Source organism: Typopeltis vanoorti, chromosome 23 (genome assembly GCF_054136105.1).
Source record: "Typopeltis vanoorti isolate ZY-2024b chromosome 23, IOZ_Tvanoo_1.0, whole genome shotgun sequence".
Taxonomy (NCBI): Eukaryota; Metazoa; Arthropoda; class Arachnida; order Uropygi; family Thelyphonidae; genus Typopeltis; species Typopeltis vanoorti.
The window spans coordinates 17,208,059-17,223,956 of NC_143571.1; the positions used below are offsets into that span (position 1 = coordinate 17,208,059).

Sequence of the window (15,898 nt, forward strand, 5' to 3'; positions counted from 1 at the left end):
GATTGATACTGATGATATTTTTAAGACCAGTGCAGGATGTGAGAGAACGAGGGGCCATCCCTTGTAAGAGTGTGGTTAACAAGGGTGTTAGGACTAGATTTTTTACTTGGAGGGTTGTGAATGGGTGGAATGCTTTGCCAGAGGTGGTTGTGAATGCTTCAACTGTGAATGAATTTAAGGAGAGGTATGACAGGTATTGTGTAAATAATGGTTAGTGTGTCAATGTCGGGTCTCCCGCGATGAGTCTTTGACTCCATGGAGACACCGTTAAAATAATAATAATAATAATAATGAATATAATAAATGTTTTTTCAACGGTTTCGATAACGAGCAAAATGATAAAAATGTGTGACAGATTAGAAAAAAACTAATGATGAATCAGGCATTTTAGCATTTTAGGGTAAAAACGAAATCATGCTTGTTAATTTTTATACGCTGCATAAACGCATCAAAAAGGGTTATGCAAAAACCCTGATATAATAGAGAAACCCAGAGATATTATTATTACCGTGGGCCCTAAAATCCTGTCGATGAAATCCCTTTAGTTATAAGCAAAATTAGAAGAAGAAAAAAATAAAATAAAAGATACGCTTCCGCAAATCTGTACCGACTGTACCCACTCGATCGTGAGGCTCTGGTGCATACACCCATCGCTTCCCCAAGATGGCCGGCCCTGATCATAACTGTTCCACACAGTCTTCTTCTTTTTTGAGTGCCATCTGCTTGCCAAATTTTGAGCAATCTTCAGCCACTCTGAAAAGTCCCTCGGAGCTTATGCCAGTCCACTGTCTGCTAGTCAAGATTTCCTTCGTCTTCTTTGTTCTCTTCTTCCAATTATCTTCCCTTTATAATCAACTGAAGGATCCTATATTTTTCATTACGGAGTAGGTGACCAAGATATGCAGTTTTTTCTTTTTACGGTATCTAAAAGTTCGCGTGATTTCCCTATTTGTTCCAATAATTCTTGATCGGACGTTTTTGCTGTCTATGTGTTTTTTTTTTTAACATTTGTCTCTATAACCACATCTCAAGGGCTTATGTTTTTTTTTTTTTGATCGATGTTGTCTTCAAGGTGCAAGTTTCTGTACCGTACAGAAACTTGCCACCTTAACCCATTTGAATTTAGACCTATATATATATATATATATATGTAGAAAGTATTTATATATATATATATATATATATAGGGGTAGTTATATATATATAACTAGGACATCCTAGGACAGTGTTACATTTAGAATTGGTTTCTTGCTTATGACCATGAATTTAGTTTTGGTTATATTTATTCTTTATTCCATTTTTTCACTCTCTTTGTTCCCCAGTTCGAGAAGATTTTGACCAAAATCTGTGGTCCAGATATAACACTTGATCATACTGTTTCCACATAATAGTCCAGACATGTTCTGATGAAGTCGTTTACGAAAGAACTGCATCGCGAAATATATTAGTCATCTCCTATCTAGTTTTTACTCTTTTATAAGATAAATATAATTAATAAGTATTCCCCTTCTTTAATAAATTGGCAGTAATAATCATTTCTAATGTTCAGACAATGAACAATAGTAATGCTTTAGTCACTTACCTTTTTTTTTTTATCTAAAGGACTGCAAAAACTTTTCTGCCACCTCTCAAAAGTTATCTAATTAATTTCTACTTGAACAGCATATGAGCGCAGAAAGTCAGGATTCTTCCACAAAATTGAATGTTAAAAATAAACTCTTCACATAAACAGAGAACAGAGATGCCATTGGAGTGCAGCTTAAGCAGGACTGTCAAGATCAATATTCATTATTTCTAAAAGGATTATCGAAATCTAGAGAACGTAAAATGCTGCATATAGAATACACTAGTAACTAATAGAAGTAGTTTAGTATACTTTGCTAGTTGCGCAATGAATATTTATTAATTTTTTTTTCCAGTTTCGAAGTAAAGAAATTCAAATGGTACGCCGTTAAACAGAAGGAAAATTTAGATGGTATCACGAAAAACAGTGTGATAACTCAGAAGTTATATTATAAGTTACCTTGCATTTTAAGGAGTGGAAAAAAATTGATGTGGGCAAAACTTAGGCTTAAAGAGTAAACTTCAGCAAGCTATTTATATTTATTTATTTTAATTTTTAATTTTCGAGTTAGTTTGATATAGGGGTAGTTATAAACGGAAATGGTGTGCCAGCATGCGTTGTGTTTTTGAGTATTACTATCATGTGTTATTTGAATAGATGAAAGTAAAGTGTTAATATATTTTATTTAGAAAATGGTAATTTCGGCCTTTTTATATAAGTATCACATTTTATTTTGTTTGTGTTCACTTTATTTATTGTATACTTGTGGAAATGCACGCAATGTATTTTTACTTATTATAAATTTTTAAAACATAAACTTATGAAGCATAAAAGTTGTATAATCAAGTTTACTACCAGAAACAGATTTTTTTCTCTCCCTCAAAACAAGCAAACTGGCAAGAAAATACATATAATTAATAGACAAAATTAGTCAATGTAGCCGTGCGAGGTAAGTTAGTTTATAGTTGGCGGTGAAAACGATAGGGATATAATGCAAAGAGAAACAAAAGCTAATACTGCTTTCAGAAAATTAAATATATGAAATCTTCACAACACATAATAAAGCCAAGATCTTCAGTAGCAATGTTAAGTCCGTATTATTATATGTATCAGACATGGAAGCTGACCAAAAAAAAACAAAGCTAAATTAAATAGTTTTCATACCAAATGTTTGCATAAAATATTAAAAATATTTTGGCTCCAGCATATAACAAATAATGACTTATATAAGCTGACTGCACAAAAAAGGCATCACCAATGAAATTAAAGAAAAAAAAAGAAAAAAATGGTGATAGAAATGGATTAGACACATACTGAGAATGGACAGCAGAGAGATTCTTAAAGTGACTGACATAAACCCAGAAGGAAAACAGAAAAAAGAGGAAGGCCTAAATTAACTTAGAAAGAAAAAAATGGAGATAGAAATGGATTGGACACACTGAGAATGAACAGCAGAGAGATTCTTAAAGTGGCTTTGACATAGAACCCAGGAGGAAATCCAGAAGAACCCAGAGGATGACAGAAAAGGAAAGAAGACTAACTGGCTGGAAAAGCTAGAGAGAAGCCGAACTGGTTGCTCAGAACAGGTATCTGGCAGAAACATCTCGACCATATGTGTGCCATAAAGCACAAAGAGGATAAGTTATTGATCCCCCCCCCCACTTTCTCCTTGTAAATGTATTATGAAATTCCATGGTAGTACACTGCTAATAATATGTTTACATTTATTTTGAAATAGCCCATTTTTGCTTTTGAATAAACACTAAACAATATGAAGCTTAAAGCTACTTATAGTAACTTTAACGACACTGTCTCAGAAGTGAAAGGGATTATAATTGCTGACTAGAGCGACTTTTTCTGAGGCATTTTTTCAGACCATTTTCAAGTTACTTTTATCCTTAGTTATTTAACTACTTTCATCTTTGGCACAGATGAGCAGGGTTTTTAATTTCACACCTGAGTCAAATTGATCATTATTATTATTATTATTTGGCAATTTTCATGTAGTCAACAGACTCATCGTGAGAGGCTCATTCAACCAGCAGCATGTCTATCATAATGAGCTTTGAAGTTATTTACACTATCTGCAGTCACAATGCACTCAGGCAATGCATTCTAATCATAACTCTCCACGTAAAAAATCTACTCCTCACTCTCTTCTTCTCCACATCCCTGTACAACTTCCAGGGATGGCCCCTCATTCTTCCCATCTTAACATCTACTCTTTTTATAATATCATCTGTATTAATCTGATAGAATCCCTTAACTAACTTGAAGGTCTCTGTCATATCTTCCTCTCCACCAACCTCTGTAATCCACATTCTCTCAAATGCTCTTCATAACCAGCATTCCAGAGTCCTGATATCACTTTGGTTATTTGTCTTTGGACACCCTCTAGTGTTTCCACATCACAATGAAAAGTAGGTGACCAAATCTGAGCACAGTAGTCCATATGTGGACTACTGTGCTCAGATGACCAATGCCTTATATAGATGCACCTTATTCCTACATATGTCCAAGCTAAAAGACTATTGAATTTTTCCTGTATAGAATTAACATCAGCACTACTTCTGATAATTCTACCTAACTTTGAATCATCACAAACATTTGAAGATCCCCAGTTGATCCACAAGAAATATCATTAATAAACAAGTTAAACAGTAGGAGCCCAGGAACAGAACCCTAAGGTACACCACTGGTCACCTTCCTTTTCTGAGGCACAGTTCCATCATACACAGCTTGCTGGTTTTGTTCAGAGAGCCAATTGCCAATCCAATATGAATTTGATGCTGCAGCATCTATATATTACTGTTATTAACCATTATCTTCCTCAGGTTTACATCATCAGCAAACAAGTGGCTGTTCCTTCTCTGATCACTCTTGTATCATTAATGTACACATAGCAGTTCCTGGTAGCACTGCCACCTGCCTTCTCTTGGTTTGAACTTCACAATATTTTGATGTGTATCAGCTGTCATCTTATTAATGTCCACCTTCATATTCATCCACCATTTGCTTCAGTTTATGTATTAGAGTTCTTTGTGGTGTCATGTCAGATGGCAATGTTTAATAAGCACCGTTGTGTATCCATTTTCTCTATCCAAATTACTGGAAACAAAAGTGATTAAATTACTGCCAAGTCAATAAAGCCATGCACCTCATAAAGTGTAATATTCCTGTTTATTTATTTCTGAATTCTGCCATTAACCAATGCTTTCATTACTTTTATCACCACTCCTGATACCAATTACGTAGTTTGTGATTTGCCACCTGTGTCATGAAAACAGGTGGCAAATTTTTTCCCTCTTTTCACCCTTCGGACCACAGACACATGCACTAGAGCTGAAATTTATGTTTAACAGCATAGTCAAAAGCATTTCAAATCTTTGCACTTTCTTGGAATACATGGGCTGATATTCGATCCAATCCCATGGCATTTATAGAGACTTCTGAATTGAAGATTAGTTAGTCCTTTTCATATGGCAGTGGCAGAGTTTTTTCTTTCTCCCAGAAACGCAGGATTTTTCATCATGCAAAACAAGAAAATTGGCCAGAAAAATATACACACATTTCATAGACATAATACGAGGCATGTTCAAAATAAGACTGAACTTCTTAAATAGCATGCCAACTGGCATAGAGAGCATGCTGCGGCTTCTACTGAACACACCTAGCAGTAGATTTTGACAACAAACTACCGTTTGCCTCGTTCTGCAATGAGTGTTAGTCATCGTGTTACATCCGCTGAAGTGAGCACATGCACAAGCTGTTTGTCAGATTAGTGACAAAGTGACAATGAAAGAGCTTGAAGAACAATGTGTGTGTGTGTGGGAAATTTTATTGCAAACTTGGTAAAAATTTTACAGAGACATTTCAATTGCTTAACCAAGCATATGGGGAGGACTGTATGAGCCAAACACAGTGCTATGAGTGTTTAAGCGTGGATGGATGAGTCGGTCAAAGATCGAGGTGATGTTGGTTGTGTTTTTTGATTGGAAAGGCATTGTCCATTATGAATTTGTATCATGTGGTCAGATGATAAACAAAGAGTTGTAGTTTTAGCACATTTGAGCAATGCTGTGTGCAGGAAAAGGCCTGAATTGTGGGAAAACCACTTGGATGATGCGTTGCCTCACACGTTGCTCCTCATCCGCAGTTATATAACAAAACATCAGACATCCATTGTGCCCCATCCACCCTATTTTCTGGTCCACAGAAAATAGGGTGGATGGGACACAGACTTTTTCCTGTTTTCCAAACTTAAAACCACTTTGAAAGGATGTTGTTTCCAAACCATAGAGGAGATTCAGTGAAATGTGATAAGAGAACTCCGTGCCATCACAGAAAGTGCATTCCAGGAAGCATTCCAACACTGGAAGAAACATTGGAAACAGTGTATTGTTAGTAGAGGGGGCTACTTTGAAGGGGACAATGCTTAAAATGTAAAATGAGCAATAAAATAGCAAAAGTTCAGTCTTTTTTTTGAACACGCCTTGTATACTACTTCATGGTCTTAGTGTCCTTAGTTGTAATCTCAGACAATAACAGCATAATTACTTAACAGTAAATTGCCATTTTACTGTTACATTGGTGACTAATTTCCTGTGTGCTAATAGCCATTTTTCTGAACTTCAGTCTGAATTTTGATCATTGACTAGTTAGCAGAAATGTCTTGTAACACATATCATTGATATGTGTTACAAGATAATGTGTGGAATATTTTCATAGTTGATAGTCTAAAGATAAATAGCACTATAGTCATTTATTTGGCTTTAAGCATTTAAGGCTGTATCCAAAATATATGTAGTCATTACGATAACAAGCCAAAAGGTCTGGGTAGTGACCACGTCTCATAATGTAAAACAGTAATACATCTCCTAGGAGCTGCATTTTATATTATGAGAGAATATTAAGGATAGTGACGGAGCTTGATCCACCTTTGCTCCGAGTTGTCCTGGTGTTGTACTACCCAAGTGATTACTTACACTTGGGCTCGCCGATAGTTTTTTCGGCATGAAACTAGGATTTCGATCCGAGTTTCATACCCGGCTGTAGAATAATACCATCTCCCTTAAGCTTAATATATGTAGTCATTGTTGGTACATTTCTAGGAAAGGAAACTCACCGGTCTCTGATAACTGAGAAATCTAGAAATCCATGTGATATTTTGTAATATTTGCATTACTGACATGACATCTGGTGACGAGAACCATTTTTACACACAAAAGAAAGGAAAGAAAGAAAAATATTACAAGCACTAAATATCAGATAATCAGATAATAAAGATGAAATAATGGCATTTAAAAGTATTAAAATAAAATACAGTAGATTCCAGTTAAACACATCAGGACTAGAATTTTGGCCAAGCTGCCCTATTTATGTGAAGTTTCATGTTAATAGTTAAAAAGATATAAAAAGACAAACTAATATTTCACTGAGCAACAAATCATTTATTCAATTGAATTACATTAGCAAAATATGTAATTAAATTTTTTAAAACAGCTAAAACATTTAAATTTTCTAACAGCATCACCTAAAACAGCTGAGGGGGAACAAAGCTGATGAGTCATTTACAAGCTGTGGTTTCATATAGTATGACCTTTGCTCTTCTTGTGACAGTAAACCTTAAACTGACCAACCATTTACAAGCTATTACCTCATACGGATAATCTTGAGTGCTGCAGTTTCCTATCCCATTTAAATGGCATGCTGTCCCAAATAAGCAAAGAAAACTAGTAATTTTCTCGATTTGGTTTGCTTTAATTTGTCCAAAACAAACCAATAGCCCAATTAACCAGATACTATATTCAAAAAATGAATATAATATAATTTCCATAGTGCAAAGTGTTGAGTTCTCCACATTAGTTCTATTTATTATTTGCAAGCTTTATTACTTCAGAATTACATTAATATAATAATTACCATTGATGATTCTTGTGTTCCTTTTCTGATTTCAGACCACAATCCATCATTCACTAACATGTATTACTTATATGATTTTCTTCAAATTAAAACAATAAATATAATATTTATTCATTATTCTTCACATATGCTTTGCATTTTCTACATGAAAACATTTCATAAATAAAAATGTGTGTGTTTGGGGGGGGGGACTTACCATTATTCTGTATTATGCAATAAAGCAGAGTGATGCTTCATTATATAAAGCAGAATAGTATTTTTTATCAGCCACTCACTGACTAAAATTGATTATATTATTTTCTGTACACTCTTCTGTTTGATCATCTTCTCAACTTTAATTACATCATTGAGAAGGAGAACATGATTGAACAGAAGAGTGTACAGAAAATAATATAATCAATTTAGTTATTGAGTGTCTGATGAAGAAACATTGATAACCATTTCTTCACTACTGAAGAAGCAAGTTTCATTCTTCAGTCTATTATTGGTAAGTATACATTATTCTCAATAGTGTAAATAGAAAATCCATCTAATACAACTACTGTTCCACAAAATAAATCACTTACAGACTTAAGTTTAAAAAAATGAAGATAACTGGTGTGTGTGGGGGGGGGAAGCTTTTACCAGAAACATAGGTACCAAGAATCAAATACCTTTGGCCTGTAGCCCTTGAGAGCTATGCAGACCTTTCTAAGGTCAGAGAATCCAACATGTCACCCATTCAGGTACATCAAATACAACCACATTAAAAAGACAGTACCAGAATTGCAGATACCGAGTACCAAACATCTCTGGTCTCTGCATCCCTCAAATGCTAACCTGACCTTTTAAAGTAAGTGAAACCAACATATAACCCATTCAGAGACAGATACAGCCAACCACTACCAAAAAAAAACCACTACCAGGTATCAACACTGCTAGTCTCTAGAAAAGGAAACCCAGTTGTTGCTCACTAAACTAGACAGACAGTTATCTCACCACATCAGAAACAAAACCACCCACAAAACTAGCAAAAACACTTACACCACAGATCAATACAAAATTTTACAAAACAAACAGAAAAAAAATCCTATGCAACTACTACAACATATAGAACACAATGAAAAATGAAAACAACAAAAAATATTCAACCTAAATACCAGACCCTGTTGCTAGTGGTGGTAGTGGAGAGGGAATTCACCTTAGAAGAAATAAAAATAAAACATGACATCACTTCACCCAAAAATGAAACTATCAACAAAATGAAACAAAAATAACATTGCCTTCAAAACAAAAAAAACATTAAATCACAATTTGAAAGCTAAACAACAAACACCTCCTTCCTTGAAAAGCAACCAACTCTCCCAACTATGTAACTTACAGTGATATTTCTGATCCAATTTCTCTGTTATTAGAGACTAATGTGTTTCCTAGAATTATACCCATCTTGTGGTTAGACTGGTGCAATTATGGCAGTGACTGTGCATAGCCTGCAATGCTGAAGACGAAAATTTGTGTGCTGAATTGGAGTATGCTTCTTGCACAACGTACCACTGTTTTGGTACTGTCTGCTGTCAGCCTACTCTGATTTGAGCACATAAGATTTCCTACAAATCCTTGCTGTAATTTGTTACTCACCAGTTTTTAAAAGTTATTCTAGTGAAGAAAAGATTTTATCTGCTACACTAGGGGGGGGGGGGTAGTGAGAGTTGAGCTACTTAATTTTCATTTCTTATTATGCAAATTAATGAATTTGATGAAATAATATCATTATTATTTAATTTTATTGTATACCTAGCATACTGACAAAAAAGGGGAGATAGCAGCTTCGAAGTTAAGAACAAAAATAACAAAACAGTAAAATGAAAATCTCATGGATGTCTCCACTTTGTAATCAGAAAAGGAACATTATAGTGTTGTTAAAATGTTTTATTTACCAGATATATAGAAAATATGAATGCTTATGAAAATATTGAAAGGGAACAAAGCAGAAATAGAATGCTAATGTCAAGTACATGAAGTGAATTTGACACACGTATGCACGCACACACACAGAGAGAGAAAGAAAATTCACATATCAATCAGATGACACTTTTCTTAATGGTATAAAGTTTTTTAGGGAGGTTTTTGGTACACTACTATCCTAAATGTGAGAACTGTATTAAGAAGTCTGAGAGAGAGAGATCTTGAGCAGATATGAGATTTGTATGGAGTTGCACAAATCAAAAGTACTGTCTTGACTAGAAAAGGACACCAAGGTTTTTAAAGGCTATGTTTTTCTGCTAGAAAAGCTAGAGGTATATAATAAGCTCATGAAGGAAATTTAATTTTGTCTGGAGATCTGAGGATCATCTTCAAGACAAGAGGAAGTGAAGTAAGGTCTTTCTTCTGAGAAGGAAAACAGGAGTGTGGTTTGGTAACATTGAAGTTAACAAGTTGTCTTCATTCTGCTGAAAATGGTCAGGAGATCACTGTTTAAAACATTCATTAGGGAATGAGCTCTATATGATTTGTCAGCTGAAGAAGAATGGAATCTACTGTCATCAGCAGTGCTGTGGTTGGGATATGAGATTAGTCAAATCCCAACTTAGGAGAAAGAACTTGAGTTAAAGAACAGATCCTTAGGGTATTCCAGCATTAGTAAAGAAAGTGAATAGAGGAAGTTGTCTATCATGATATGTAGAGAATGGCAAAAGGATGGTAGGTAAAACAGTATATTCTCTAGAAATGTCAAGAGTGACTACATAAGTTTCTCCTAATCATTCCATTTTGTTCTAAAGGTAGATAATATTGGCTAGGCTATTTGCTGTGGATTGAGAGTGGTGGAATCTGTATTGGTGATTACTGATTAATTGGTGGGTCTCTAGATGGTGAACATATTGATTACTGATGACCATTTCGATTATTTTAGAAAAAACTAGGATTGTAACTGATAGTATATTTGCTTAAATATCATCCTCTTTGTACTCTGATCTATAGCAGTGCCTATTAAATACTCTGTACAGTCCATCGCCACCTCACACCATACACTCAAAGCCATTGACCACCCTGAAGAGGTACCGTTTTCATCATAAGTCACACACCCCTTGTCTTACACCTGATGTTATATCAGCTATCTTCCTGTAGCTCTTTGAATTTTAACCACTGATTTACAATTTAAAGGCTTATATTACTGAGTAATGTGGGCTATTTACAGTACATATTTCTGGTTTTTTGAATTTTCTGTCTGCCCACCTCCAATTGATCATTGGAGGTGGGCAGACAGACACTTCTCTAATTTTGTGTGAGTTTCACTTCTTGTCTGTTGATGGTGCCCATCATTAATTCCACTGAAGTTGTTGCAGTTGTTACAGAAATACAGATCCTTGTTATATTTCCATAATTTTTCAGCTCTTTAAAAGTCAAATCGTGATTCTGATGACATCCCTATTTGGCCTGAACTGAGCTTTTTCTTTCCCAAGTTATTCACCAACAAATTTTCTTAGCCTCTTCCCAGGTGTGCTTGCATAAATCTTTCCTGGAACACTCAGAATGGAAATTCTTCTGTAATTTTGATGAGCAGTTTTATTTCCATTTATGTTGATGATGCAATGCAAGTTATACTCTGTTTATATGGGGTTAGACTTCTGACCATGCCTTCTGAATTACGTAGCATAGTCACTGTAAAGTTTGCATACCTCCGTATTTGAGCATTTATGGTTGAATATTGACTATTTCAGCTGCCTTTCCATGTTTCTGACTTTTTCTGCCACAAATACGAGGGTGGTCTGAAAAGTTCTCGGCCTAACAATGAAAAAACGAATTTTAATTTCAAAATTATTTTTATTTTTCAACGTAACCTCCCTTAAGACTAATACATTTATTCCAGCAATGTGCCAGTGCCATTATCCTGTCCCTGTAGTGGTTCTCAGTAAGATCTGCAAATACTCCTCTACAGCTGCAATCACCTCTTGATTCAAAGAAAAACACTGACCAGCGAGGAAGAGTTTTAGTTTAGGGAAGAGATAGAAGTCAGAGGGAGCCAAATCTGGGGAATAGAGTGGATGTTCCAACAATTCATAGTGCAGATCCCATAATTTTCCCATTGCCAAAACACCTTTGTGGGGCAGGTGCATTGTCCTGATGAAAGATAATTTTTTTCTTCTGCAAACCGAATCTTTTCTCACGAATTTTTTCATCTAGTCTGGGTAAAAGATCAGAATAATATTCCCTGGTACATGTCATAGTAGTGTTTTCAGGGCTGAAGAAAACAAAGTTGGTTCCATCAGCAGGAAAGGTCATGGCATTGGTGTTTTGGGATACTAAAGGCATTTTGTTTATTAATTGGAAAAGGTTTTGAAAGTTTATTTTCCACTTGGTTAGAGTATAATAAATTTAGTTTAATCCTTTATCCAAGTGTGAGCAAACAAAGTTTGCGCCTGAAAGTATCTTCAGGACTGGGTTAAGGTGGTACACACCCGGGCAACTCGTTGCAAAGGTGGAGCAAGCTACCAACACTCCTATCCTAGTATCTCCTATAATGCAAAACACATCTCCTTGCGGATATGTCTATTGTTATGCATTAAGGGAAGGGCCACTACCCAGACCGGTTTCGACCTTTATTGAGGTCTCTTCAGTGGGAGCCAGGCCCAAGTCGAGATATCAGGCAGAAGCATTTGCAGGTCATCTCCACCTATAGGAATTGCCAATTGGTGTGCCACCCTTTTTTAATAAATTACTCTGGATTTAGAGAAAGATGTTGAAAGTTTATTTTCCACTTGGTTAGAGTATAATAAATTTAGTTTAATCCTTTATCCAAGTGTGAGCAAACAAAGTTTGCGCCTGAAAGTATCTTCAGGACTGGGTTAAGGTGGTACACACCCGGGCAACTCGTTGCAAAGGTGGAGCAAGCTACCAACACTCCTATCCTAGTATCTCCTATAATGCAAAACACATCTCCTTGCGGATATGTCTATTGTTATGCATTAAGGGAAGGGCCACTACCCAGACCGGTTTCGACCTTTATTGAGGTCTCTTCAGTGGGAGCCAGGCCCAAGTCGAGATATCAGGCAGAAGCATTTGCAGGTCATCTCCACCTATAGGAATTGCCAATTGGTGTGCCACCCTTTTTTAATAAATTACTCTGGATTTAGAGAAAGATGTTGAAAGTTTATTTTCCACTTGGTTAGAGTATAATAAATTTAGTTTAATCCTTTATCCAAGTGTCCCTTCCCTTAATGCATAACAATAGACATATCCGCAAGGAGATGTGTTTTGCATTATAGGAGATACTAGGATAGGAGTGTTGGTAGCTTGCTCCACCTTTGCAACGAGTTGCCCGGGTGTGTACCACCTTAACCCAGTCCTGAAGATACTTTCAGGCGCAAACTTTGTTTGCTCACACTTGGATAAAGGATTAAACTAAATTTATTATACTCTAACCAAGTGGAAAATAAACTTTCAACATCTTTCTCTAAATCCAGAGTAATTTATTAAAAAAGGGTGGCACACCAATTGGCAATTCCTATAGGTGGAGATGACCTGCAAATGCTTCTGCCTGATATCTCGACTTGGGCCTGGCTCCCACTGAAGAGACCTCAATAAAGGTCGAAACCGGTCTGGGTAGTGGCCCTTCCCTTAATGCATAACAATAGACATATCCGCAAGGAGATGTGTTTTGCATTATAGGAGATACTAGGATAGGAGTGTTGGTAGCTTGCTCCACCTTTGCAACGAGTTGCCCGGGTGTGTACCACCTTAACCCAGTCCTGAAGATACTTTCAGGCGCAAACTTTGTTTGCTCACACTTGGATAAAGGATTAAACTAAATTTATTATAATTGGAAAAGGGTAAAATGGCCCTGGTACTATTACTATTGTCATGTAGTGTTTTCAGAGAGCTCCCGAAAACTAGGTGTAATTTTGAGTGAAAATTAGAATATAGGTTTAAATCATAACGTAATATTGTCTAATTTTGATAGCTTGTTATATCTGTGTGATTTTGGTGTGAATTCCGTTTTATTTAATTTAGTATTTTAACGATACGTTTCATAGAATAGCACATGGCGGCAATGCGATGTAAGATAATGGCGTCCAAAACTGCGATGCCTTTGTTCAAAAACTGTAATGTGAGGGAGTTTGTCCAATGCGATGTGTGTGGAATGTATGCATTCCCAAATGCGGCTGGAGTTTGGATTGAAAGTGATGGTGGGAGAATGTGCAGAAAGTGTAAGCAAAGTGTAAGCAACTCCTCACTTTGCTTACACTTTCTGCACATTCTCCCACCAAAGTGAGCAAAGTGAGGAGTTGAAATATGTGTCAGGTTGTGAGATAGTTATGGTTGAAGAAAGCCAGAATGTGAGTGAAAATAGTGGCTTGATAGGGAATTGCGATGTTGTACAAGATGGCAATGAGAGCGGTGATCAAAGAACGAGTGAAAGCAGCTATACAGAGAGAGAAAATGGTTTAAATGATGAAAAAAATGAGGAATTATTTGTAGGGAGTCAGATCACTAGGTTGCTCGCAGTGATACAAAATGCGCAGCAGCAATTAGAGCACCTGCAAAACTCTTTCCAGAGTGATTCGGCTAACGTAAATAAACAAGTGTTTGAAAGGAAAAATAAAATAAGCGTAAGAGTGGGAGAGTCTGAAATGAAGGAAAGAGTGTTGTATGGTGACTCGTTATTAAGAGGAGTGATAGATGTGAGTTTAACTAAATCGTACTTACCGGGTGCGAAATTTAAGGATGTAAGTGAGAGTATTAGAGCGCAAAAACAGAGGGTGAAAGAATTGATAGTTGTGGCGGTACGAATGAATTGAAAGGAGATAAATTTTTTATGAGCGAAGACTTGAAAGTATTGCTAAAGGTAGCGAAAGAAAAGCGTGACAGAGTTAGAATGGTGAGTCTGTTGCTGCAGTATGACAGAGAGGAGTTTAGGAGGAGGGCCATAATCGCAAATGACATTATGCGCAGGTTATGCAGATGGTGTGGAATTCGTGGACGTGTGGAATGAGTTTGATGGGCAAAAGGATTTATACAAGATGGATGGCCTGCATTTGAATGGATTTGGTGTGCAGAGACTGGAATAAGTGTTGCTGAATGAAGTGAAAATGGATGTGCAGAACCAGGGAAAACTAGAACTACCAAGGAGGGGGGGGGGAGTGGATATACGGACATCAGTGAAAGAGTTGAGTGTAAGAATGTATATAATGTACCCAAGCCAGTACTAAGGACAAAAAATCGGAATGGGATAGTTAGAATAACGCATCAAGATAGGGGTGGGACAAAGGGATCTAATACTATTGGCAATCTTAGGAGATTGCCAATAGTATTAGGAACAAGAAGGAAGAATTTTTGGCCTTGATTGGCTCTTCCTGGCCACCGGTTATTGGCATTAGTGAAACATGGCTGACGGAAGATGATATAGTTAGTGGGATAGAATGTGTAGGTTATAGTGTGTTTTGGAGGGACAGGGAGAATAAAATGGGGGGGGGTATTTATGATAGCTGATGAAATGCAGCCAAGGAGAATTGAAGTTGTATTGCAGGAAAGAGCTCATTTGAGGCTATTTGGTGTGAGATTGAGACTGGCAGAATAAAATTTACAGTTGGGTGTTGCTATAGACCGGGTGATGGAATAGATGGTGGAGATAGTATGCATAAACAAATTGATGAAATGAGTGGAAGGAGGGTAATTATTATGGGGGATTTCAACTATGGTAACATTGATTGAAAGGAGGAGAGGAAACATGTGAGGAAGGAAAGGGATTTTATTCAATTATTAAGGGATAACTATCTGAGACAGCATGTAACTAAAAATACTAGGGGTGTGAGAGTGCTTGACCTGGTAATAGCATCTCAGAATTTGACTGTAATGAATATGACCATATTGCCACCTATTGGTGAGAGTGATCATAAGGTCACTTGACCTGGGAGGTGGCTAAAGGTGTGGAATTTTCGATAAAGTCAGGGTATATGTGGAATTACCGTGCTGGCAAGTATGACAAGCTTAGGAGATTGCTTGGATCAGTGCCATGGCATGTACAACTGCAAGGGCTGGATTCGATAGAGCATGGCAAGTGGTCAAGGAGCATTTACAGGAGGTTATGGCTGATTGTATACCTAGGATCCGAATAGTAAAACAAGTAGGGGTTAAATGGATGAATAACACCATTAAGCTTGAGCTGCAAAAAAAGAAACAACTGTGGAGGGAATTTAAAGAAAGAGGTGACCTGCAGGCACACGAGCGGTATAAAGTGCAGGCCAGAAGGGTAACGAGCGTGGTAAAAAAAGCAAAAGTGGATTATGAAAGGAAACTAGCTATGCAAGCTGAAGAGAATCCCAAACAGTTCTTTCAATATGCTGCAAGCAAGAAAAAACTGTACACGGCAAAATGATTTTAAGGAATGACGATGGTAAGGAGGTCACTGAATCAGTCGATATAGTGGAGTTACTG

The 15,898-nt window shown here is 36.6% G+C and overlaps 1 protein-coding gene across 3 annotated transcripts in view; it reads left to right on the top strand.

Moving 5' to 3' along the window:
- Nucleotides 1-1,774: 1,774 nt before the first annotated feature.
- Nucleotides 1,775-15,898, top strand: part of LOC150093659 (uncharacterized) — a 162,131-nt gene continuing 148,007 nt past the window's right edge. The window contains exon 1 of one of the 3 annotated variants that reach the window (XM_090412751.1): nucleotides 1,775-1,943. In XM_090412751.1, the coding sequence (XP_090268877.1) occupies nucleotides 1,941-1,943 (3 nt within the window). In that variant the 5' untranslated portion in view covers nucleotides 1,775-1,940. Of the gene's footprint in view, nucleotides 1,944-2,058; nucleotides 2,079-2,127; nucleotides 2,260-15,898 lie in introns of those variants that run through there. The other 2 variants (XM_090412752.1, XM_090412749.1) reach the window with 2 other exon arrangements.